General features: G+C 43.5%; 1 protein-coding gene across 1 annotated transcript in view; it reads right to left on the bottom strand.

Moving 5' to 3' along the window:
* The window catches only part of CFAP58 (cilia and flagella associated protein 58), a 938,919-nt gene that overhangs the window by 708,401 nt on the left and 207,005 nt on the right, over nt 1–23,513 (bottom strand). The window contains exons 4-5 of the mRNA XM_069611751.1: nt 21,693–21,849; nt 2,471–2,665 (exon numbers count right to left, since the gene is read on the bottom strand). Coding sequence (XP_069467852.1) covers nt 2,471–2,665; nt 21,693–21,849 — 352 coding nt within the window. The remainder of the gene's footprint in view (nt 1–2,470; nt 2,666–21,692; nt 21,850–23,513) is intronic.

Here is a 23,513-nt window from a genome sequence, read left to right as displayed (position 1 = left end):
TGCGATGCTGCTTGAAGAGGCCAGATGGCCTCAAGTGCTTCCACCTACCTTTGTGTTCTGAGGTAGGGGCAGCTTGATCAAGGCTTGTTTTGTTCGGTTGTGGGGGTTACTTCCCTACTGTCACCAACAGATGTTGGTTTCGGATTCCTTGCTAGTACATGGTTTGTGACCTAGGAAGACCTCGAGTGCTCTGCAACTGTGGTTTCATGGCCAAGTGGGAGTTCAAATCACTGCTGAAATCCCCTCCTCTGACTTTAAGGGGAGAGCGAGGGGGGAGTGCCATACTCTTTCTTCTGTATGTTTAACTCCATACAACTAAGGGTATCCGCCTCCAATTTTCATGTGGCTTACCTGCTCATCAGTATGATCTGCAAAGCACATGCTACCCGATGATGGAAGGTCTAGTATTTTCTGATGGGCATCAACCACGAGGCCTGTTAACTTGCAAATGTAAAATTGATAAAAGACAAGTCAAATGCATTCTGGAAAGAAATGTTACGGGATTCCAATGCATTCAATCAAATACAAACGTGTTTAAACAAATAGCAAATAAAAAACAACAAAGTTATAACCATTGTAATACAAGCAGCGTACGAACTTTAGGACCAGACAGAGTATGGAGACAAAAAGGCGGATTTCCTTTATAAGGTCACAGAATTGAGAGGCCACATGCAATATCTTTTTAAAGAATAGTGGGGGTATTTTATTAGTTATAATGCATGGTCACACGTCACCTCTTTATTACTTGATCTCTTGCTTGCACAGATGGAAGAAATGTAATGGTTGAAATGTGGCATAAATACATAATCTGTGTGGATGAAACACGATTTACAGTTTATAGTAGTAATTGGCAAATACATATTTTAAGCTGCTAACAAAAATGCTGTTAAAATCCAGCTTTGTGATTGAGAATGAGTGGCAAAACGCAGATTGATTCCTTTTCTTCTCTTTGACACCATTAATTCACAAGATGATCATACTCTTACAATTCTATCATTGATTTAAAATTAGCAAAGAAAACCATTTCAAAAGAAACACATTGGAAAGCTAGTCACGATTTAAATATGTATCTTAGTAGTAGCTGGGATTCTGCCAAGAGACCTGCCTTTGACATTGCGTGCTAGATCTGGCAGCAGTGACATCACCACTCAGCTGTAGTAAGGGTAGTTATGACATTTTCTTATTACCCAACTAGACTGCAATACAAATATTCCATATAGGCCCTCATTAAGATATTGCAAATAATCAGATATTTTATTGTAACCCATCTACCATGTTTGCTGCTGCCGGGTGGAAAGACAGTTTTCTTTCTGAAGCAAACCTGCCCCCAGCAGTGTGTGACCATGTCTGCAATTCTCATGGAATACCCCGATCCGACGTCCACCTTTCTGTGAATCCTCTACCTAGACTGGGCCTGTAGCACACCTTTAACCAGGAATGTGCCTTTAGCAAACCTTCTGCCCTACATGTGCTACATTAAGCCTGTAGCACACATCCTACCCTAGATTGCGCTTGTAGCAAACCTTCTACTCTATATTGGGCCTGTAGTACACCTCCTACCTTAGATTATCCCTGTAGCACACCTTCTACCCTAGTTCAGGCCTGTAGCACACCTCCTACCTTAGATTAGGACTGTAGCACACCTTCTACCCTATATTGGGCCTGTAGCACACCTATCTTAGATTAGCCCTGTAGCACACCTGCTACCCTAGTTTGGGCCTGTACCACACCTCCTACCTTAGATTAGGACTGCAGCACACTTTCTACCCTATATTGGGCCTGTAGCACACCTATCTTAGATTAGTCCTGTAGCACACATTCTACCCTAGTTCGGGCGTATAGCACACCCCTACCTTAGATTAGTCCTGTAGCACACCTTCTACCCTAGTTTGGGATAGTAGCACATCTCCTACCTTAGATTAGGACTGTAGCACACCTACCCTATATTGGGCTTGTAGTAAACCTCCTATCTTAGATTAGCCCTGTAGCACACATTCTACCCTAGTTTGGGCGTATAGCACACCTCCTACCTTAGATTAGTCCTGTAGCACACCTTCTACCCTAGTTTGGGCTAGTAGCACATCTCCTACCTTAGATTAGAACTGTAGAACACCTTCTACCCTATATTGGGCCTTTAGCACACCTCCTATTTTAGATTAGCCCTGTAGCACACCTTCTACCCTAGTTTGGGCCTGTAGCACACCTCCTACCTTAGATTAGTCCTGTAGCACACCTTCTTCCCTAGTTTGGGCTAGTAGCACATCTCCTACCTTAGATTAGGACTGCAGCACACCTTCTACCCTATATTGGGCTTGTAGTACATCTCCTACCCGAGAGTGGGCCTGCAGTACACCTACACTAGATTGGGACTGTAGCACACTGTGTACTCTAGATTGAGCCTGCAGCACACCTTGCCCCCTAGACTTGGCCTGTAGCACACCTCCTAATTTAGATTGGGCCTGTAGCATACCTTCTGCTCTTTAAGTTGTTGCTCGGTTTTCTGCAGCTCCTCTTTGTTCTTTTGCAGGTACTGCTGCAGGGACTTAATTTCAGTCTGCTTGCTGTCCAAGTCTCCTTGCACCTGTTTAAGCTCCTTCTCCAGTTTATCCTTCCGCCGAGCTTCCCGTGAGGCTTCATTCTGGCGCACCTGAATTTCCTGCTGGAACTGTAGAAAAAAGGAAACGAAAGGGAAAATAAATACCCCAACGCTAGGTCGGAAAAAGTCACAGGTGTCAGCTTTGAGACTACGGTACAATTTCAATTGCTTTCTTTTGGCACATAAATCCTGTTTTAAAATATCAGATTTCTTTCATGATGACTTGCAACCTGTAACATTTGTCTGCATCAAACACATTGGCCCTCATTTACCAATCCCCACAGTGCAAAAGGAGGTGCAACAATAAACGTTAAGGAGGAGAAAGTTTGGAGAGAAATATCTTGGGACAGAAGATGTGATAAACTGTATTGATAGAAACTCTAAAGGTGTCAACTGACTTAGTCACTGGCCTCTATGAGGATATTGGTTACCCTAAAGTTTTAGGGGTAAGAACAGCACCATGAGATTATTTTGGAAGGGTACACCCTTCTTAAGGCTGAGTTTAGTTTTACCATCTTTCTGCCTCCCCTTTTCCTCCTTTTGATTTTAGAGAATGAAAATTGATGCTAATGATGTTAGGATGCAAGTTAAATAGTTAAATTGTTAAAGGTTTATTTGCCTACTCTATTTGTATGCATAAAAGTAATGACACAATCGCAATCTCTACTACATATCTAATGTTCTCTTTTATTTTGTATTCCTACTCCCTAATTACCAACCTCATGGCCCCTCAACTCGGTTGCACTTGCCTCATCCTTGGCATTACAGCTTCCTACTCTCTTTGACTTTCTACTCTAGTCCCACCCTGATGCCAGTCATGAATACCAGGAATCTCCCGGTCTTCCTTATGTTCCTGACTGCAATTCAACTAATAGTATTGATCTCTTCCTCTCCTCCCTCTTACGTCTCTAGTGGTTTCTGGAACTCTTGTTCTGTTTATAATTAATCTCAATCAACTCTTGATCTTTTCTATCAATGTTGTCTTTCTGTCCCCTGTCTTACTGAGATCTGGATCATTCCCTCCAACATTTCTACCCCTGCCTCTCTCTGTTCTTCAATTACTACTCCCCGCCTCTGTATTCAAGGTGGTGGTGTCGGTATCCTCTATACCTCCTCTTGGATTCACTTCTCTCCTTTAATCTATTTACCCTGCTTCCCTTTCTTTGAATATCACTTCTCTTTCTCTGAATCTACTCCCCCTTTCCTTTCTTATCCACTATAGACCAACGGGTCTCTTTCTTAACTTCTGTGATGGCTTAGAGTCGCTTCTTTCTTTACTTCTTCCAATTTCTTCTCCTTTTCTCCTTCTGGGTGACTAATCTCCATCTCACCTCTACTCCCTCTTCTGGACTCTTAACAGCTTACTCAAATTCTATATCGCACCTCACATACTTGAAGTTCCTCTGTTGATCTCAGTCAATCAAATAACTATATTTCAGATAAAATGTATCCATAAAAAGTGTACACATCAACAGCAATACATATTCAGAAAAAACATTTATCATTAACGAGTGAACGTAATTTTGAAAACAAATTCATACAATCGACCAATACACATTCAAATCGAGGTGCAATCTAAAATGATTAAATTAACAAACACGCTGCTTAAGATTCTCTCTTCAAATCATTATCTCACCTCTCTCACCTGATACTCCTGTCACTGTGCACTCCCTTTATTCGTCAGACCTTTTCCCTTCTCTCCCTTTCTCCAGCTCTTACTCCTGCCCCATCCTCTACCTCTTCCCCCAGCTACATAGTTCTAGTGCAACCAGTGCTCTATTGATGTCTCGTCTTCCCTGCTCTCGCCTCTCTACCTTCTATTCATAATTGTGCATCTCTTTCCACTTATCAAACTATCAAACTACCTCTACTTTCCACACTAATCTTCTATCCACTCTCAGTTCTCACTGTCTAACCCTACCATGCTCTCCTTCTCAAACCTCCCCGCCACACAAAGGTTTGCTTTCCTCTTTGCTCGTCCCTCTTAGATCATCCCTTTGCAAATCATTACTTTTTTAAAATGTTATTTATTTGTGATACTGGTTGTACTTACTGAACCTCACATAAACTAAAATCACAACAAAAGCACAACAAATGATAAACCCAAAATTGAAAAACAAGAGTAATATAAAATCAAATAAAAAAAACAAACAGTAGAACAGCCTGAGCAAAATAAAACACATTGGTGGCTATTAAACGAATTGAAAACCTAGAAGGTGCCAAGAAATAACATGTCTTCTTTCTTGTACAACTTTATAACAGGATTTCCTATGTCGATGACCCCCTCAACTTTATGATTCCAACATTTTCAAACTGGCAATAATAACATTGTCGGAACAAATACCAATCCCCCACTGACCCTGTGACCCTATTTTCTCTTCACTCCTCCTATAACTCCTTGTTGCTAAAAAATGCTACTTTTCTTTTTTAATTTTTTTATTTTTACATTTTTATTTTCAAAAATGTAAACAATAACAAGATACATAGACAATTGCAAAACAATATCCATCAAACACAGTAAGGAACAACAAACTATGTACAGTGAAAGATACTCCCCCTTACCCCCCTTTGCCCCCCCACAGAGTCCCAACATATCCAAAAGATCAAGTTCAGTACAATAAAATAAATTTACTCCAAATCTTGTTAAATAAAGCACTTTTCTTCTCCCTATGATACAACACTCTCTCTATTTCCTCCAGATCATGCATTTCGGCCACCCACATCTCAATTGTAACAGGAGCAGACGTTTTCCAGTTTCTCAAAATCAGTTTTTTCCCCACCAACACTCCCCGGAAAACCCATTTTCTCTGGGAAGTACTCAAGTCATCCAGTTCCTCATCACTACCCAGCACAACAGTCTTAAAATCCAAATGTATCCTCACATCAAGAACTTTCTCACAAATCCGATCAAATTCAAACCACATACCCCTCACCCTTGAACATTCCCACAACATATGTTCCATGGTCTCAATTTCATGTACACATGCCCAGCATTCAGAGTTGTCATTCATCCCCCTCTTCATCATTCTCTCAGGCATCCAGTAGGTTCTATGTAGAATCTTGATTTGACGTGATCTTTCACCCAGATTCAAAGAGCACAACTTCACATTCTCACAGATCCTTGACCAATTGTCCTCCGTAATATTCTCATCAATCCTCCTATTCCAATCCAATCTTAGAGCATCATTTGTCCTATACTTAGACACAATCTGTCTATACACATAACTGACCAAGCCACAGCCAATCACCCCTGGCTTCGAGCCAAGCATATCCATATTGATCCCCATGTCCATATTCACCACACCCACCGCTCTCTTGATTTTCCGATAATCCACCAGTCAATAATTCGGAATATCGAACTTTACCTGTATTTCCCTGGCCGTCATCCAATCCACACCACTGAAAAGATCCCCTATCCACTGCACCCCGGCCAAAAACCAATCATGCCAGAACAACATTTTCCCTTCATGAGTAACACTAGGATTCAGCCAAACTGAAGCATTCTGATCTTCCAGTGCATTGAAACCCAAACAATCATTCAAGACCAGCCATGAATTCCGCAAACTCTTAGTCAACGGATTCTCAAATTTCGTTTTGCATTGTTTACTCGTCAGCAGAGCCCTTGGAGACAACGGGCCTACGTGACTAGATTCCGCACAAACCCAATCATCATTTTGTGATGTGAGAAAGGTAAACAAAGTACATGACATAAAAGCCAGGTGGTATGCTTTGAAGTTCGAGACTCCCAGTCCACCTCTAGATAAGGGCAACTGCAACTTACTAATCCTCAGACGCGGAGGCTTATGATCCCACAAGAAATCTTGCATGAGTCTATCCAATTCACTCCAATACCTACTTCCAATTTCTAACGGGATCATACTCAACACAAAGTTAACTCTAGGAGTCGAAATCATTTTCAAAGCATTCACCTTCCCCCAAAGGGAAAGGTGTAGCAGATCCCATCTCTCCAAATCCGATTTAAAAGCAGAGCACACCATTTCCATATTCACTCTCACAAAATCAACAGTAGGCAGAATCCAAACTCTGCCCCCCCCCCCCCAAGTACAACAGTTTCTCGGCACACCATTTAAAGCCCAAGATTGTAATTAACTGTTTGTCACATAATGGTACCAAGGGCAAAACCTCCGATTCTGCTCAGTTAATCTTGTATCCAGAGCACTGATGAAAGACATCCAAAATATTCATAAGCACTGGCACTGACTCGCCTAGATTTCGGAGGACCAATAACAAGTCATCAGCGTATAACCACACTTTGTCGCGTTCCCCAGCAGTTAATACCATGCAGGCCATTCTCAGTTCTAAGCAATATGGTCAAAGGTTCAATACTAAGTACAAATAACAAAGGAGACAGCGGGCAACCTTGTTGCGTGCCTCGTTCCAGGTCAAAAGGTCTCGATCTCAGACCATTAGTTTTAACATCTGCCATGGGCTTGGTATATAGCAGTCTAATCCAGGAACAGAATTGATTTCCAAAACCCATCTTTCCCAGTACCTTAAACATAAATTGCCAGTTGACTCTATCGAACGCCTTTTCGGCATCCAATGAAAGGACCGCCAAGTCATCCGCCAATTCAGAAGCCTTAGAGATGGTGCATAGCAATTTCCTCATGTTGCTGGACATGCTTCTACCCTTAACAAAGCCAGACTGATTCTGATTTATCAGTTTTGGAAGAAGAACTTCCAGCCTTAACGCCAGAATCTTGGCCAGGATTTTATTGTCTACATTGATTAAACTAATCGGCCTGTAACTGGACGCCAAATTTTCATCCTTGTTTTTCTTCAGAAAGACTGAGATTGTTGCATGCCTAGTCGTGTCTGGAAGCAATCCCTTATCCATAGAGGTCTTATACATATCTGTTAACAGCACCAAAGCAGAATTAGGCATTCACCTATAAAACTCCACTGGCAGTCCATCAGGCCCTGGAGACCTACCAACATTTTGTTTTGAAATTGCAATTTTGGCCTCCTCTAACGTTATAGGTTCCTCCAACCTTGTAGATTCTTCCTCGTTAATTTCAGGGACTTGAATGTTCCCCAGAAAGTCTCCATTAGCCGCATCAATACTGGGGTCATTTCTGTATAAATTCTCATAAAACTCCCTGAACACTTCATTTATCCTTTCCGGTGAGTATGTGATCTGACCCCCGGAGTCTTTTAATGATGTGATAGAGTGCTCCGACTCTCTCATCCTCAGTCTATAAGCCAGCGATCACATTTCTCACCTTGCTCAAAATAAGTGCACTTCTGCTGAAAATACCTTTTCTCTGCACGAGTCGATATTAACAACTTCAACTCACTCTTCAATCTATTTATTTCAGGAAGCAAATCCATCTTTGTAGGATCCACCATCAATGCACATGACAAATCTTTAATTTTAGACTCCAGTTCTTTTTGAGTATTGTCCCACTTTTTTTTAAACCACTTGCCAGATTTATAAACATACCACGCACAGTGCACTTGAAGGCCTCCCAAACCATATCAGATTCAATCTCCCCGGTGCAATTTTCCTCCACAAAATAGTCTATTTCGGAAGAAATCTTGTCCATCTCATCTACATTGTCCAACAAGATGGTATTCAATCTGCATGTATTTTGTCTACACACATTAACATTCCATTTCAAATCCACCACTACATGAGCGTGGTCAGTTAACACAATATTACCAATACTACTGGACTTATCATTTTGCAACATTTCACCCGCCATCAACAGCATGTCTATTCTTAAGTGGCATGGGCACCAGAATAAAAACTATATTCCCTCCCCAAGGGATTTTCCATTCTCCAGCAGTCTTTCAGATTATGCTCCTCCATCAAATTCTTCAACGCCCGAGACTGCATATCCAACCTTCTACAGTGTCTATCATTACTCCTATCCTCTGATGAGTCAATAACTGTGTTGAAGTCACCTCCTAAAATAATGCTACTGGACTTCAGATCCTGGATCGTTTGAGCCACCCCCTTGAAAAAGGTACCATCATCCACGGTTGGCGCATAAATATTGCATAAAGTAACTTCTTTACCCTCAATGTTAGTTAAAATGGCGACCATTCTCCCTTCTCTGTCACACATTTCTCTAACAACCTTAATTGGAGCATGCTTTCTTATCAAAATAACCACACCCCTGGACCTGGATGTAAAAGACGAACCATACACTCTCCCCGCCCAACCTTTCCTCAAACTCTCCGAGTCATCCTTGTACAGGTGCGTCTCCTGAAGAAAGTATATATCCCCTTTCAAGCCATTCAAATAAGACATCACTTTCCTTTTTTTCCCGTACATTATTTAGTCCATTCACATTCCACGAGATGACTCGCAGTTGATCACCCATTTTCCAATCCAAAATGATAAAAAATGCTACTTTTCTGCCCTCACTGCTACCCTCGCTCAACATTCTTTTAGTTTTTTTTACCTAAATAATATCCTATCCCTGTCCTCCAGCCACTTTCATACTTTCCTACCTTTCCTCTACTGACTTTGCTAAGTATTTAACCTCTAAGGTTTTCATGCTTTGATCCTCATTTGCTCATACTCCCTCCTTACCCTTACTCATCCCAACTTTGCCTCCTCTTTCTTCTACCTCCTTCCCCTTTACCTAACAGATTCTGACACAGGGTCCTTCCTATAGCGACCCCAGCCCATGGCTTCTCCTCTTGATCCTATTCCTTATTCACTGATTACCTTTATCTACAGCAGCTCATTCCTTATCTTCCCCATTTGTTCAATCTCTCTCTTTCTTCTGCCTATGTACCATCTTTGTAGCATGCAATAACCATCCCTATACTGAAACAAAACGCCTTTGGACCCTACATTACCCGCCAACTTCCACCCTATTTTTCTTCTTCCCTTTCTTTCACAGCTACTCAAACAGGTTGTCTACACCCAAGCCTCTTCTTGCTTCTCTTGGGCTTCTCTAGCTCTGTAAGTCAGTGGTTTCATTCTTATCTTTCTGTTAAAACCTATTCTATTTCCTGGGCTGGTCAAACCTCCTCTTCTCATCCTCTTCAATTTGGGTGTTCCTCAGAGGTCCTATTCTTGGCCCACTTCTCTTTTCCCGCCACACTATTCCTACTGCTGCTCTCATATCCCATGTAGCTCTTTCCTCCCATTTCTATGCAGGCGATTCACAGTTTTTTTAAAAGTTTTTTCTAATTTTCTAATACTCTTCACTGTACTGCTCTTGCCTGTCTTTCTGCTTTGCAAGCTTGGATGCATTCGCATTTTCTCAAATTTAACCCCACCAAAAAAGAGGTTCTCTTTTTCTCAGCCTCTTCTATTCTTCCCACTGTACCTCTCCCTCACTTATCCTTTCCTCTGTCCTTTCTTTCTTTTTCTACCACTGCTTACAATTTGGGTGTCTTTTTCAATCTGTCCCTTTCCCTCTTCGCCCACATCTCCAAAACTGCCTGTATCTGGCATTTCCATCTTCACACTATTCGTCACACTCAAGTCTTCTTTTCTATGCCACTGAACTACTGATTTCCTCATCAATCTTTTCTCGGCTAGACTACTGTTCTGCTCTTTTGGCTGGTTTTCCAGCTTCGCATCTTACTCTGCTTTGTTCAGTCTGCAACTCGGCCGGTCAACACCCGTTCTCATTGTCCACACGTTCCTCTATCTCATCTTCTATTCTCTCCATCGCCCTCTTACCTTTTGATTCTCGTCTCCCTTCCACTTTCTCTGCATTGTACATAAATATATTCAGGGCCTTGCCCCCTCTTATCTCTCTGCTCTAGTCAGTTTATACCTCCCGACTCGTTCTCTTCGATCACAATCTCTGCACTTTTTATCTGCTCCTAAACCACCCTTTGCCTCATCTCGTTTTCACTTGCTCTCTCTTACCGCCACCAAGCACTGGAACTCCTCCATTTTCATAAACATCTTTCATATCCGGTTAAAAATTAATCTTCTTTCACTTACTACTAACAATTGATTGACGGTTTGATTCTTTCGTCTGATATGATTTGTAGCCATCTTTTTTGCTTTAATTTAAGCATTTGTTCTATTACGTAATTGTAATTGGTTATTTATAACGCGCTTAATACCCAGAGGTTTCTAAGTGTGGACTCGGGGATCGAACCTGTGTTGCTCTGCATCGTCTTGCTTCCAAGGAGAGCACGTTGCCCCTGAGCTATCCTCCCGAGACAACCTCTTGAACGCTTTCACGAAAGCTCATTATAAATATCAATAAATATCACATAAAGTACTAGGCCTGGTTGAACACCCATGTTTATGCTCCAAGGGATTCTACTGGTTTCGGAAGGCAGGGAAGTAATTAAACAGGATTATCATTTTACTGCCAAAACGGTCCACCAGCCAAAACGAAATGGCCAAATCAAATCAGCCAAATCAGCATGCGAATGCAAAACCATTGGATAGCTGTGAAATACCCCAGCTTTTAACGCCTTCTAACAGCTGTTGAATTCCACTGGAATGCACTGTAAATGCATCTTGCTAGCCTTAGATGGAGGGAAGCATTTACACTGGTTCTTTGCACTACGGAGTACAAAAATGCATACAAATGCTGGTCTGTCCGGTTTTACATGCATTTCTTGCACTTGACAATGCAAAGCACAAAAAAACAGCACAAAGTGCGTCAGCTGTCCCCTCCATGGAATTTCGACTTTGAAAAAATGGCCCGCCACTCTGTTAACCATATGGGCTCATTTTCGAGTTCCCTGTACTTTAAGCTGAGGATACCGGTTACGGCTGCTCTTTGGTGCAAGCAGGTCCCCTCCACGTAAATTTCAACATTCTCACATTGGAGTGCAAAATAGAGGTGTAAAGTGGATGAGTACGCGCAGTTATTCCTAATTTTTTCACTCTGCCTTGAAAAATTAGCAAACGCTGCCTGACATTAAGCATGTCAGTCTGCATCTGCAATAGATTCCTAGGAAATCCGACTACTTTTGTGATTGTGTAAAATGCAGGCAGATTCCATAGGAATCCACAGCATTTATCGCAGCATGAAATTGTCATGCTGTTGTTAATGCTGGAGTATTTTGTATGGCAGAGTGGAAGGGGAGGCAAAACTCGTAAATTCTGCCCTGCCCCACTTCCTCTCTGCCATACAAATACTCCAGCAGTTAGGCCAGTGTGCCATTTTCATGCTGATGTAAACGTTGTGGATTCCGATAGCATTCATCTGCTTTTTACATCAGCAAAAAGCAGGCAGATTCCAAAAGAATCCTTTGTAAACACTGCCTACCATGCATAAATTGCAGGCCGGTTTTACTGAGTTTGTATGGCACAGTGCAAAAGGGAGGTGTAAAGGAGATTTCACCCCCCACTTACAAAATTCCTTTTGCATACTGACATGCAAATGATGAGAATTATGTGGAGGAGCCTGTTTGCGCCAAAGTGTTAACAGGTCCCATCTGCGTAATTTACAGCGATTAAAAAAATGAACTCTGTGGTGTCTCAGAAAGACATTAATAACAAAGGCCCTCATTATGGGTTTGGTGGTAGTTAAGCAATATTTCTGCCCAACTACTGCCGAAATCGATTACTGTTACCGCCACTTGGTCCCGTGGGTATACAAGTAGTGACATAGCAATGTAAATCCCCATTTCCCCAGTCTATTGTACCCCATGGGGTTTTTCGGCAGAACTACCACCAACGGTAGTTTCACCATGGTAATTCTGCCGAAAATTGGCAGTAGGGTGGCGGATTCACCTCCAGCTGTGCTGGAGGTAAATCCTCCACCCCACCGTCAACCTCTGGCGGTGTACGAATGCAGCAGTAATGGAATTACCGCTGCATTGCGGCCAACATTTCCCACACTGCCGAAATATCAACAAAATAGCAGCCACCATGTTTTCAGGATTAACTTCGACAAGATTTAAACGCTTTGAGGCGCAGTATTAAAAAAAGCCTGGTAACAGTATATTCTCTGCTGTGCATTTGGTGGAACATTGGCTCTGGCCTGCCAATCAATGTGCAAGCAAAAGCAGCGTGAACTGCCTGAAATGCTGCAACACTGCAGCTCCCGGGGAAACCAACCTCCACTGCCACGGCCTTGCATTAAAAGCATTTATGACCTAAACTGTAGGTCATTAAAGCTAGGTAATTGGCTTTTCGCCTCCTAAAATGTCCTCACCTTTGTCTTCAGCTGCCTCGTTCAATAAACAACCAATTATAGTGAGTTAAGTCTTGCATTCATTAACATTCAAATGCTCGCAAGAGGGGCTTCACTTAGGGCTTAAAGATGGACTCATTTTACCAATAGTATTAAAATAACTGCACGTGAAATCTTAACTATTGCTGTAACATACACACTGCTGGCTACACACAAAACGACTCCTGCCTTAACACCAGGCAAATGCCCTCCTTATACTTCAATGGGATTACCCTCACGTGCGCGCGCGTGTGTGAGAGAGAGAGAGAGAGAGAGAGAGAGAGAGAGAGAGAGAGAGAGAGAGAGAGAGAGAATATACATGGATTTTACATAGGCAAACTGTGCAAGGAAGGAATAAAGTACATCCAACGGATACAGTAATTAGATAAATAATATGGCTATAAATAGAAAGATGTATATGCATATTAGTAGCACACAGAGAAATTGGATACATAGGTTTCCAGACATGGGATATATATTAGAGAGGGAAAGCCAGACCCAGTCTGGGTTAGAGAGGTTCTGCCGATTATCAGTCTGAGATGTTTTTTAAAGAGATGCATCCTCAGCCCTTTTTCTGAATTACCGGAGAGAGGGAGCCAGTCTGAGATCAAGCAAAATGTTGTTGCACATTCTCATGACATAGTTGGCGAGGGCCTACATCCTGATCAGTTCTTGGTTTGCAGTCTTGCAATGTCTAGGCTTCTGGAGTTACAATGGCCTCCAGAGATGGCAAGTGTGTTTGGCAAGTAAGCGGGAGCATTGGTGATGTAGTGTCGAGAGACCGAGGAATACGTCCTTCATGGCGACTCCCCTTCCCCCACCCCAATACTGCAAAGGCGATATACGCTATGCACTAAGGCAACCATACCGGCCTTATTCTGGATCACTACAGGAAGAGATGCCGAAAGCAAGTGACCTCACTGCTAAATGACATAAGCGAGTACAATAGACCTAAAGCAGATATGCACTCACCATGAAGAAACACGAACACTGTCAAACATGCATTTGGACATGAAGAACATTGCTTGCACCATAAAGACATGAAGAATATAACGTAGCCAATGTATGCTCAGAAATGCCACACGATTGATGTACAAATACAGCTTGCTAAATGTAATAACGCAACAGTAATGGGAGGCCATCTTGTACAAAATTAATGGCGGAGCCGCATTAGAGTGAATGAAAAGCCTTGAGGCTGCAGAGAGATCTCACTTGCTCATTTAGCTGAAATACAGACCCATGTAGGACAGACAGTGGCTGCCCTGCCCCCTTCCAAGGTTACTGTGAAATAAGGGGGGTCTGAATGACTCTGAAGAGAACAGAAGATAATAATTCCCAAGCGTAACACATATTTGTTTTAGTTTAATTAGAGAACAAACAGCCTTTGAATGCCAGGTGCCGGTTAATTAAAAGCTTAAATAATGTACGAGGAACAAATCGAATAAGTCTCCAGTGGCCATAAAGGGTATCAACCCTCCTATTAATATGAGCTAAAATCATGGTAAAAGCCGAGTAAACTAATTCAAAACATGGTCTTCTCACACGTGACCTATAATTGGAAGACACTGGGCCTCATTACGAGTCAGCCGGTCCGGAAATAAGGGTAGCGGTTAACCCGCCACCACCATTGCTTCCGGACCGGCTGATCTCAAGTTCTGCAGGTGGGAGGTGTCACTCCCACCAGGTCTGACCTGGTGGGTTTAACACCACCCGCCTGCTGGCAGACGTGTAAACACCGGCACCATTACAGCATGGTGCCGGTGTTTGTACTTCCCCATTCCCATACAGTCCTATGGGACTCCATGGTAATGGGGATTCACCCGAATTCCGCCTCCGGAATTACTGGGTCACTGGGGTTGTAATGCCCTGTTCATTCCGGTAATCACGGTGGCGGAATGGTAATACGAGTCCGGCGGTAACCTGCCGGTTTTTCCAGCTCGGTTACTGCCGGACTCGTAATGAGGCCCACTGTCTATTCATTAGCTCCAGACACAGATATGGACCTGCCTCAACTCCCCACAATTTCCCAGAACAAAGACGCCCGACAAGTCTCCAAGTACAAAGCTACATGCCTTGGCTTGTGGCCTAGGAAATAAGGGATGGTGTTGTATTTAATTAGAAGAAGCAGTTCCTGGGCTTCACTCCCCCTACCCCTACCCCTAACCCTACTTTTGCTCCTCTGCTGATGACCTGCCAAGTGTTCAAGGTTGGTAAGACAGATGGCAACCAATAAAAACTCTCAATGTGATGCCGCCCTGTAACTGTAGCATTAGACAGTTACATATTGTTTTATTAATTAAGGGACAATCTAAGGTGGGGCCATCAAATAGTTATGTCCAATGAAAAGACTTACCCCTATGCATTGTATATGTAGGCACAATTCCCCATACCAATCCCCCGACTAAGATTGTGGTATTGCGTCAGCTATGACGTGTTCTCCATTTATAATTCATTGTTCTGTATTAAAACCTTGGAGGGCTCTTGAGACTTGTGTGCTTACTGCTGTCCCCGCTTTATGTGGATTGTAATAAAGCTGGATTTGCAATTTACTTTGACTATTTCCGTTATTTGGGTGTGAGATTTCCCAGCCTGTCTGCTCTGCTTGTGCTGGGGCTTTCCGACGGCACTTTAAAGTAGGCTATCTTGAAATGATGCGGACCTAGGGGGTATCCCTTATAGTTCCTTCAGGGTTTGAGGGATATGGGGTCTCATTACAAGTCCGGCGGCGACACTGCCGGTGCTACTGGCGGGTTGTCACCAAACTTGCGAGATTTACCAGTGCCTGGCTTGCTGGAAACTCCGGGTGATTACAACCCCGGCATTCCGGGAAGTCAGGCGCCCGTAATTGTAAATCCCCATTCCCATTTGAGTCGCATAGGACTCAATGGGAATGGGGATCACAGAAGCACAGGCACTGTTAGCAACGGTGCCACTGCTTCCGTGAAACGCTACGTGCGGGTGCCGTTCTGCCCGCTAGGTCTGACCCCGGCGGGTTGGACGGCACCCCGCCAGCAGAGTCCTACTATGCCGGTGCAGTAACAACGGTGCCGGTTGGCTTACCGTCACCATTGTTACCGGACCGGCATGGTCATAATGAGGCCTATGGTCATAGTTCCAGAGTCATTTGATGCGATGGGCTACTTCATTCCGGATGCTTGCTCCTCAGGGGGCAAAGGCGGCAGAGTGGTTTCAGGGAGACCTGCAGGAGGAGGTATCCACCAGTGATCAACCCAGGATTTTAAGAGGCTGTGGCCTTTTCCATTTTTGGAGTGTCTGTAGATGCTTCAAGAGGGCAATATGGTACTTTTGGAGGGCTGATATGCTACATTTAACAAAACATAATAGGACAGAGTACTTGCCTTAAAAGGGCTGAGTGCTGCACACTGATTAAAAGCTGCAGACAGAGCACTGCATTCATGTGAGAGGGCTAGTCCTTGAATCATGGCCCTTAAATCTTCTTCAGAAAGTTAGCGCTTAATTTTACGGAGGGGGTTTGGGGGGAGTTGATGCCATGCAGTTTTACTCTTCAAGTTAATGCCTTGAAGGAGATGTCCCAATTGATGAACAATCCTTTGGCATGTTCGATTTGGAGGATGAAGCGTTTGAATTTCAGGTCATCTAACCAGCTCTGGATCTCTGCTGATTTCATGTTGTTGAAGAAGTTGAATTGGGTTGAGTTTCAGATATAATGGGGGGATTCAGTCCTGGATGCGGGTGATGCAGAATCAGACTCTGTATGTCGGTGACTGATGTGATCTTCAAATAAAGTGGGGGGTCAAAAGCATATTGATGGATCTTGATTTCTTGATTGGCGAGGAGTTCACCAAGTGGCTCAGCAATAGCAGCAATGGTAATTATCACTTTTGTGGGACATTAAAGAGAAGGTGAAACAGGGAAGGGACAAAGTCTGAGGTGCTTGACACACAATCAGTCACCAACTAGGATCCCTTTAAAGGGCCATTACCAAGTCGATGGCATGGGGAGCAGCTTAATGTCAGCTGGGAGTTAGTGCGGGGTGAAAGATTCACCTGTGAAGCGAAACCAGCAGAACTCGCACTGGGTTACGCTTCCGCGCGTTCTACGAAAGCGTCATTACTGCTCGAATTTCCAGAACCTTTGCACTGGTTCAAAAGTATGTTTTGCCCACCGTTGTCAGATTTCACCCACGGAACCATTCTGAGGCACCCAGAAACGTTCAGGCGCATCATCAACTGCTTTGTTCTCATGGTGCCGAAATGTGGCACAAAGCGCATGCCACAGTCACAAAATGTGCATCCTGCATGACCGAAAACCGAAATAGCCCGATGAGCGCATGCGTACGAAACAGAATCATATGAAATACAGGAGGTACACACAGGCTTCGGCATGGTTTCCACCATGGTTCGGCATGCAACAGCGAATATTTTGCATTTCATGACGCGCAGGACGTGCAGTAAAGTTTCGGGCAAATCGGATGGGCAAAGTAGATCGAAATCTGAGAGATTTCATACTGGGAGTACACCGCTCTGCTTCAGGATCAATCAGAAGTGAAGAGGTGAGAGAATTCCAGTGTGGTGCTTGGTGGTGGGGGAGGATGGCAAGAGACAAGAGATACAGACTGTAAGCCACCACCACACCTGTGCTGTATTAAAGCATAATGTCCAAGAACAGTGCTGAATGGGTTGCCAGTAGGGTGGGAGGGCATGGGGAGTGCACACTATACTGTACCATAGGATGGCGCAATGGACAATTATTGCTACTTTTTGGTGGAGTTCGTTGTCAGTTTGTCATTGAGTGTATTGTGATACATGGGGAAGGGTTAAAGATCAATCATCCTTTTCCGGGCTCAATCATCGAAGTGCTAGTTGTGAAAAGGCAAGAGCATTTGTCTTCGGTGGCAAGGAGCGAGGTTAGACTTCCACCTCTCTCAAACCTTTTGGAATGGGCATTTTTAAACATTGCTTTGATACTTTTTTTGATGCCCTGAAGCAATTATTCAGAGAAGCCTCCAAAGAGTGGGCCACCGGCTCCAATCGGGAGTTCATCCCCAAATCCTCCATGCACTTGTTTTGTCCCCTTCGTAACTAGGTCAGTTAATATCTACTAGGGTTTATGTTTCCTAGAAGGGGCAATACAAATATGGGAAGCATGACAGATTCTCTGCATCAGGCCCAATTCCCAGAGAGGTTACAGAGAGGTTAGTGGCTCCTGGCCCCAATGGTGGCGCCAGACGTATTACCCAGCCTCTAATATGGGAGTGGGGTGATGTCTATCTATAATGTATTGTGCAGAGGGGGATATTTTCCTTTGAAGAGTTGTATGGAAAAAAGGTGATTTCCTCCTTTGCCTTGTTGTGAAAAAAGGGATGTTCTCCTTTGATAAATTATGAGGTGTGAGATGATTTATCTGTGGGGGATTGTTATTGTTTTGTTTTTTGTTTCTTCTTTATGTTTGTGTGCCAGTTACTTCTGTCATTAACTGCAAACTATAAATTAGTGTGGAGGGAACGTCTCCCTCTGTTGATATCCACTTAGTATTACCCAAATTGACCTTTTACAATTGACCTTTTGCACAACTGACCTAATTATAGTGGTCCTAGTTGACTGACTGCACAATTAACCTTCATATTATTTGAGTTATTTATATATGTATTGGGTTGGCTTTGGATTATAAATAATATAAAGGGGAGTGGGTGGGGGATTGCTGGGGGTTTTGGATTGGGAGGGGGGTTGCGGGGGGTTTCCCCCTGCATATATGTCCTAATTGACCTTCTAAATTAGGTCAATTCTCCCGAGGTCAATTGTGAAAAGGTCAATTAGTATACAACCATCCATTTTGGCACCACACATGTCTCTTCTTTTAAAGTCCTCTTACTTTACTACAGTTCCATTGTGACTTCTTTCCTTTCTCCGTTTCTTTCCTACCTTCACAATTTGTCTCTCCATCTCAATATCTCTCCCTGTATCAATGTCTCTCCATGCCTCAGTGTGGCTCTACACATCAATGTCTCCCTCTGCCTCAATCTCTCCCTCTGCTTCAGTCTTTCCCTCTGTCTCAGTCCCTCCCTCCAAACCAATGTCTCCCAAAGTTTCTTTATCTCCTGATCACACTTAGTCTCAAGATCTCTCTCTGTCTCAATACTTCTCCCCTTATTAATATCTGTATCATGCTCCCTGACAAGATGTCCTTCCGTGCTCGCCAAGATAATCTCCCTTCTCCCCCGAACGATCTCAATCTGCTTCTCTGACAAATAAACATTCTCCTTGCTCCTCTAGAGGATATCCTTTCCCTTCCCTCCTCCTCCACCAACAGAGTGTCCTTCTGGCTTTATAACAGTATCTCTCTCCTTCACCACAATGATATTTCACTCCACACTCCCAGTATCGTCTTCCTCTACACTGCACATTTATCCTGCCTTACAGCATTCCAGTTTCTGTGTCGCTCTCAGAGGTTTCCACACTCAAGGTCTCTAGGATCAGGATCTGGTGCTCTTATTCTGTATTACAGACATCCCTACACTATCCCTGCACAAGTGTCTGGATGCAGGTTTATCCAGCACAGTGATGTGCTTGGAAAAAACCTATGTTTTCAAAGTATGTAATTCTTTATTAATTTAATTTGCAGACCAAATAGTTGTAACCCAATGTAGCCTATTCATTGTGTGTGTTTAGCATTAGTAATTGGAGGAAGGGGAGAAACCTGCACAGTTCATTGTGTCACTTGGTCTTTATCCACTTGTTTGTGGACCACACTACCAGCTGCATAAAAACAGGAAATGGGGCTTGTACCTATTGTGAGCCCTATTTAAAATACAGAAGACATCCTCTGAGGAGATTGTATAATCAAACACATGTACTTTTGTGTGATTTCATTTACATGTTAGGTTGTTTATATCAATGATTTACTGCACTGTACTAGTTTGGCACTTACCTTATTTGATTTATAAGAGTTCACTCCTCCCCTCGTTGCAGGACCAGACACCTTTATCTTCATATGTATTGACACATATTTTTCCCATCTGCATACATCACCCAGAGGGAAGCCCAGGGTACACCAAAGAATTCAGGATGCTTCTCTCTGCACTGGTGTACCTAATGTCCTGTTGTGTTTTGTTTTGGTACAGGTCACTTTCAGACAGTGAGCCTCATTACAAGTTTGCCAGTCTGGCAACTACAGTACCGGTAAGCTTGCTGGTACCGTAGTTACAGGACCGGCAAACTACGAGTTCTGCTCGCGGGTGCCTTTTCGCTCGCCAGGTCAGACACTTGGCGCTGGTCCGCCACCCACGAGCAGAGCATGTTGGATGCATCCGGCCTCCCCATTCCCATTGAGCTCTATGGAGCTCAAATGGGAATGGGGAGCATTTTTTTACCGGTGCCCGGCAATGGGCAAATAGCAGGTCCGGCGGGGCCGTTTGCCCATTCCCAGGTGCCGGTAAAAAAGTTTGGCTGCAGCCTGCCGGTTTTACCGGCAAGGCTACCGCCGAGTTTGTAATGAGGCCCAGTGTTTTTTGTGTCGGTGCAGCGTAATCTATCCACAACCTCCCATCTCACTTTAGCACAGAACACATTCCTGCTCTACACACACAGCCATTACACCATGGTAACGCACAAGGAGGCAACCCATTGTTAAACAAGAGCCTACACAAGGATTGTGTCCAGTAGGAATTCTAAGCTGTCACTGCAGAATCTCGACAACCATAAGGCGTTCAAGCATCCCAAATGACTGTAAACAGTTGTATGTGTATTTTATTGAGATTGATATAGCGCTTTCGCCAAAGCACTGAACAATGAAAATCAACGGGACAAAAATAGGCAACAATGATAAATAAGTAATCGGGGCATAAGGAGGAACTTATGAATCAGAAAGGAGAGGGAGAAAATTAGATTTGAGCCGAAGGTAGAAGATATGGAAGTATGTACAAGAGCGGAGTGAGTTTCAGTGCTTAGGAGCAAGGAGAGAAAGAGCAGGGAGCGAGATTGACCACTTGGAGTTTTAGGGACAGAGTGGAAGCTTAGTAATTGGGAATGAAGAGGATGAGAAAAGAGGTAATTGGAGACAAAAGAGGACAGATACAGAGGGGCTAGACCATGGATGCATTTATATACTATGGGAGGTAAATGGAAAAAAGAGAGGCTCAATGGGTAAGAGAAACAGAAAGGAAAGGTTATCAGAGGAGTGAGGAGGGAGAGAGAATAGAAGATGAACTGCAGATTTCAAGACATGTGAAGAAGGGTAAGGCGAAATGCAGGAAGTCCAATTAGGAGAGCAGAGCAACAGTCAAGGGGAAACTTGAAGAGAGAAAATAAGCATTTTAGCTACATGAAAAGAAAGAAATCGGTGGGCTCTGCACATGTTTTAAAGATGGAAGTGACAGGTTCAGGCAATATTGGTAGACGAGAAGAGAGAGTGAGAGAGGAGTCAGAAATGACGGCCAGGTTGCTTACATCAGAACAATATGCCTAGAACTCCAACGCAGGACGCAGAACCATCACCTTTTGATGCAAGATTTTCCCCATTAGACCCATTTTTCTTTGTTAAAGTGTGTGTTTTGCTAACAAAATCCAATGTTTGCTCTCCAAAGGTGCCAGCCAAAAATAATGGGAAGATCAATTAAAATCTCAATGTCCAAATTGTGCCTTGATTCTGGATTCCCAGATGAAAATAACCGAAGAGACTTTGAGAGACGTGCAGTGTTTAATCATAGGCCAACAAATATGAAATCCTTTTTTTGCAACAGAAGCCAAGTGCCATGACTGACAATTTCCTGATTCCTACAAAGTGAGTTTCCCAGAAAGGGACAAAATGACTTTCGGACACATCAACGCAGGTGGTGTTCTGAAAGTTAAAGCTATTCCAAGACAGAGAAGATGATTTCATAGGTATGGAAGATTAAAAGCACTCTTCAAACACACCAGAAAGGACTACCTTGTGAAGAACAAATGCCCACCTTCTGTTCGCACTCGCACGACAATACACACCTGGGAGATAATTTGGTCAGCTTCGTCCTTTGCGGTCTCTACTTCCTGCTGCCGGGTTGAAGCTTGAACCAGATTTTGGCGCAAGGTCACGACTTCTGTCAAAAGACTATCCCTTTCTTTGGTGAGTTCTTCTTTGGCTTTCGTCAATTCGTTTACACTGAAAACAAACAAAAACATTCATATTTTACACAGGAATTGGCTACTTCTGGGGTGCCGAGTGCGATGTAAAGTACCAGACATTCTCAACTGGCTAATGCTTGATAACGCTTTTTGGGCATTACATGTAATAACGCTAAGGGGTTTATTCATACCATGGTACTCTAGCATGAGCTTGGGTAAAAATGTACAGAAATATAGACAGCTATCAATTAAGGGTATATATTACATAGAGGGGTTCTGAAGGACATTTTATAGACACAGACAGTGAAGATCGAGGTGTGTCTGATGTCAATTGGAACTCCAAGGTGGAATACACACCCTGTTATGTTGCGTACGCCCCACTGTTACTTTTCCACCCTTTGTGCTTCCCCTATGGATCTGCACTGCAGATAGGGGAAAGAGGAAGCATGAGCAGGTACCAAGGTTCATGTGGCTTGAGCAGTGAGCTTTCTCTGCTTCTCTCGGGTCCTATAATAACCGCGGGAGAAGAAGAAATGCTATGTCCCCCTGCCCTGACATCAACGAAGTTGATCACGAATTCCATAATCATCTCCTATTACATCCCAGAGGGAGACTATGACGTGTAAAAGGAAAAAGTTGCAGATCGTTTGCTTTGGGAACCCTAGACAGCAGGAAGTTAGAACTACTTTACAAAGATGTCACCTTCAGCCTCTGGAGGAGGCACAAAATGCATTGTTGTAACTCACTTGGTCAAAGAACATGAATGGCAACTCAGTAGGAATTAGGGCATAACTACCAGTGTGGTTTTGCAGTAAAGAAAGTGGCAGCAATTCTGTTACCAATGATTTTCTGGCGGTAATGGAATTACTGTCACTTTTACTGCACCGCTGAATTCAGAGTTTGACCTTGACTCAGAGGGTTTACCTCTAGTAAGATGCTAAAGGTAAATCATCCAATGGAATGCCAAAACTGACTGGATTTATTGTGCAGAATTACTGCTTGTAGTAATATTGGCAAACTTCCCGGACTCCAAAAATTGGGATTTACACCATCCATACCAACTCATAATCCCATGGTAACAAGGGGTGGTAACAGTAATCTAGTTTGACTTTACTTCGGCCGATTGACTGCCAAATTCCTGCAAAACTCGAAATGTGGCCAAAGCCAGAGGATGGTTCACTACGCCCGTTCGGCATAGCGCCACCTCTTCCGTACCAACACCTGAAGGGCTGTGAGGTGACCCACAGAGCGTGAGTCACATGGTGGTGCACCCCATGCAGAGGGCATCAGGAGCCGCCTTGGAAAATATCCTGCCCACAGACCAGAAGGACAATATGGCAGTTTTGAGGAGAGCCGCTGGCCGAGCAGTGTCATTGGATCACAGAGTAAGTAATGACTCAACCACACAGCAATTGAGGGTGGGGCAGTAAAAAGATGTTGGGTGTGGGGTGGTGATGAGTTTTGTTCAGTATTATTGAAGTATTGTGAAGTATAATTGAGAAAGGAGCAGAGGTAGATGTTGTTTGTGGATGGTTAGGGAACATTCAATCTTGAGGTAAAAGATTCAGGCGGTTAGCCTAGACTACGGGTGCGCAACATGCGGCCCAAGTGCGGCCCCGCATGTTGATTTTCCTGGCCCGCCAGTACGTAAGACTTTCCTAATGGAGGGCGCCCGCAAGTAGCTACGGCCATCCTCTGTTA

Source organism: Ambystoma mexicanum, chromosome 8, assembly GCF_040938575.1.
Source record: "Ambystoma mexicanum isolate Mex_15411 chromosome 8, UKY_AmexF1_1, whole genome shotgun sequence".
Lineage (NCBI taxonomy): Eukaryota > Metazoa > Chordata > Amphibia > Caudata > Ambystomatidae > Ambystoma > Ambystoma mexicanum.
This window is presented reverse-complemented; position numbering and strand designations above follow the sequence as displayed.